Source organism: Pseudovirgaria hyperparasitica (genome assembly GCF_010093815.1).
Source record: "Pseudovirgaria hyperparasitica strain CBS 121739 unplaced genomic scaffold EJ05scaffold_88, whole genome shotgun sequence".
In the NCBI taxonomy this organism is placed as follows: Eukaryota; Fungi; Ascomycota; class Dothideomycetes; order Acrospermales; family Acrospermaceae; genus Pseudovirgaria; species Pseudovirgaria hyperparasitica.
In genome coordinates, this window is record NW_022985636.1 from 146 (window position 1) to 3,544 (window position 3,399).

The 3,399-nt window shown below is 44.8% G+C and overlaps 2 protein-coding genes across 2 annotated transcripts; one reads left to right on the forward strand and one right to left on the reverse strand.

Moving 5' to 3' along the window:
- Positions 1–1,128: 1,128 nt before the first annotated feature.
- Positions 1,129–2,122, forward strand: EJ05DRAFT_542653 (uncharacterized protein; the record flags this gene model as incomplete). Its single annotated transcript, XM_033749736.1, has 2 exons — positions 1,129–1,287; positions 1,341–2,122. The coding sequence occupies 2 exons, from the start codon at positions 1,129–1,131 to the stop codon at positions 1,866–1,868; spliced, it is 687 nt and encodes a 228-aa protein (XP_033594843.1). The 3' UTR covers positions 1,869–2,122.
- Positions 2,123–2,625: 503 nt separating this feature from the next.
- EJ05DRAFT_528854 (uncharacterized protein) lies at positions 2,626–3,376 on the reverse strand (the record flags this gene model as incomplete). Its single annotated transcript, XM_033748917.1, has 2 exons — positions 2,932–3,376; positions 2,626–2,886 (listed from the first exon to the last, which is right to left on the reverse strand). Exons 1-2 carry the CDS (start codon positions 3,328–3,330, stop codon positions 2,626–2,628), a joined length of 660 nt encoding a protein of 219 aa, XP_033594844.1. The 5' UTR covers positions 3,331–3,376.
- Positions 3,377–3,399: the final 23 nt, after the last annotated feature.

Here is a 3,399-nt window from a genome sequence, read left to right on the forward strand (position 1 = left end):
TTCTGAGAATGACCTAGGTTGCGGTGGAGAACTGTCGCTACCCAGAGAATTTGCTGAATAGCCCAGAACGCGCTGGTCATAGACAGAGCCACTAGTGAGCTCGTTTTCGCGAGGCTAATATGTGTCCACAGGACACCGAGAAGACACAATGCTAAAACTAGGTGAGTTTTGAGAAAGATCTCGTATGCCATTCGTCTCAGCCATAGAACTGAGAATAGTCCTAAACTTAGACAGAATGTACAGAGCTATTACTAGATCAGTTGGCACTGAGAAAAAAATCGAAAGACTTACTAATATTTCGCCGAGAGTCATCCGCCACCGAGATTGAGAAAGCTGATATATTCCATGTACGAATCCTAGTCCAACGAAACCTCGACCGGTCCATTTATGAAATAGATGGTAGATACCAAGGTCAAATTTGAGAGTTCGGTCTACAATAAAGCTTGTGCGACCTCCTAAGTATAATGGTATGAGGTTAACCAGAGATAAATAGCTACATCGTGCAGCAAAGTTGGCCATCCCAGAAGTGAATAAAGTTGCTGAAAGTATGTTTGCGGCGGCATAAAGACATAATAATATGCCATGAATTAAAGTAAAATGGGAGGATCCTCTTCGACGTGTTAATAGAAGCATGTATCGAAAGACCTTGCCAGTGCGTATGAGACTAGAATGTCCGATGGTAGCGAAGACATGTCGCCAAATTTGCCATGCAAGCACAAGGGTAAAGCACGACGCAAGACAAATCGCGTAGATCTCCGGGGGGTACATAGTAGCCTAATTACGAAATTCCAGAGGAAAATTCTTCCTCTGTTACCTGCGGTTGCCTTTACGTACTTATACTTCGCCTAAATTCGTATTTTCTGGAACCCGGTTTAAGGCTGGTAGTGTCGGGTCGGTCCGCTACCCACTCACTAAAAATACTACCATACATGCCAAAAATACTTAGCCAATGAAGAGATGCGCTTAACTATAGATAGATGTAATTACTAGTATTTAAAATGCGTTATCCGCCTCTCCAGAACAAGACTATCTGGACTATCGACTTCCTATAATTGTGTTTCTCTGTTTTATCTGTTCTCCCCAGATATCACTTTCCACTTTGTATACTGCAAACGACCGACCCACACCATGTCGGCCAAAGTCCTGGATGGCCGTCGTCTTACCCTGTTTAGGAAATGCTACCAACTTCAAGCTCAGTTTCCTGGTATGGAAATAGATTGTAGAGTTGCGTACAATGATGTGATCCATGCATATCGTCATGACAAAGAGGCTTCTTGGCCTACTCAAGTGAGTTTTTGAAGTTGCGAGTTTATCGAACAGCGCACTCACTTTTACAAAAGGATGAAAACCCCACGCGAGTGTATCTACCCTGCGATTTCCAAACGGTGAGAGAATCACAATCAGTAGGTGTCATCGGCGGTTTTGACCCTGCCAATCGATCAAGCCTCAACGATCGATCTCTTGAAGCCACACCTGATCTTGTGTATGATCCGTACGCTTCGCCAAGTGGGAAACAATCTTCTCCAGTCGCATCCATCGAGGGTCTGGGCGCTGATGAAAATCGCACTATTCAACAGAGCGGGTCGAACTTCAGTTTGCAGAATCGTGGCGACAATGATGGACTTTTATTCCCACTCAGCTCCCTAAACAACAATAGTCCAGATATCGACTACTTTATATCCCTCCCCATGCAGACACTCAGTGACCAGGATTTTCTCGCAGAATGCAGGCATCAGACTGCAGAGAACGCCTATGTTGCCCACAATCATGGAATCGACGTCCTACGGCCTCCCAAAAGGCGACCAATTCCAGTGAGATCTCCGCATGGCTACCTGCACAAGCGACGACGTTTAGGTCACGACTCTTGATTAATTGTTACGGTGGGCAAGTTTGGCGCAGAAGTTGATGGAGGCTCTAATAACTTGGCAAGATGACGTGTTGATCCCTTGACGCCTGTTGGTTGTTTGATTCTGGAGCGTGTATTGTCAATGGTTTTCTTGTCGTTCCTGGATGAGACACGTTTCTCGCTTTTTTGGGGGTTTCTCTCTGTCTTTGGCAACTTAAGCAGACTAGATTTAGATGGAAGTTCCAGGTGCATAGTATCAGGTCTGTCATAAACGCGCTCGTTCTCCTTGAATAGAGTCAGAGATGCCGTGTTGCCTATAAATAAGTACTGGTGCATCCGGAGCAGTTCTTCAAACCTGTATTGGTCATTGTAATTGAAAATTTCTCGGTCTCGTGTCATTAGTTTCACAGTGGGTATATCTAGCCGGAGAACGTTGAAGAATTCGTATAAGTGATTTATTTCAGCGTATAAAGGAATGAAGAATAGCTTCTCGTTCGTTGTATAGACCATAACAACGTACGTGCGTATCGGCGAATTCTCTGGTAATCTAAATTCTGCGCCGACATGGGTCCCTCGAGTAGAAGTTGGTTTCGGTGCTGTGAATCTTCTATTGCCTTCTGGCGCTGCTCTGTCATCGTCGAAATAGTCGCACGGAGGTCATGCATGGCCTTTTCGTGTATTTTGTAATCTTGTTCCACTTCTCCTTTGAATTGTTTCATCCTTTCGTCTCTCAACAAGATCTCGTGATTGAGGCTAGCCATTCTAGCCTCCATCATCGCCTAAGTCGAAGCTTGCGCTGCAGACTGTTGCTGCAAAATCTCGATGTCACTGTTCAAAGCTGCCTTCTCTAATTTCTCATTCTGCAATTTATTATGGTGTGCTTGCTCCATATCTTGGATTTTCTGAGTCAGCGCAAGGCATTTACTTTGCTCTTCACGTAGGGACGTGGCAAATCGGGCTTCAAGGTCGTTCTGCAGTTCGGTGAGATCACCTGAATCTACCTGCATGTTCTCCGTTTGATCTAGGAATTTGACGTTTATCTAAATAGGTTAGAATGAAAAATATATTCATAATGAATAACTCACATCAAGGCCGTCGAAAAACGTCTTCAAGAAATCAAGTTTAACATATAGAGATGTGATATTCTCGCCATCGCTGATCGCGTGATGCTTTCTCATTTGTGCCATAAGCGGAGGTAAATATAGAGAAGTTTTTTCGGCCTCGTAGTCTCTTTCAAATGGACGACCACAGCGTCTTTCTGACTCCAATCGCCCCTGATCGGTAAATATCGGCGCGTCTGGCACAGAGCCTGTCCCGGCACCCGACTTTCTCAAGATAGCAGCAATATTTCGCCGCTCGTTTTCTGGGATTTTGAGACGTAAAATTTCAGAGCCTTCGACAAGATGACAGGCAAGTAGGTCCATGGGGTCTTCTGTAATGGCTTCCTCAATAAATTCAGTACGAAATCCAAGATCAAAAGCCATCCTGGCTAACTTGCATATGACAGCTTGGTTCGATCGGCTAAGAGGAGGTTTCGGGTGCCCTAGCTCTTT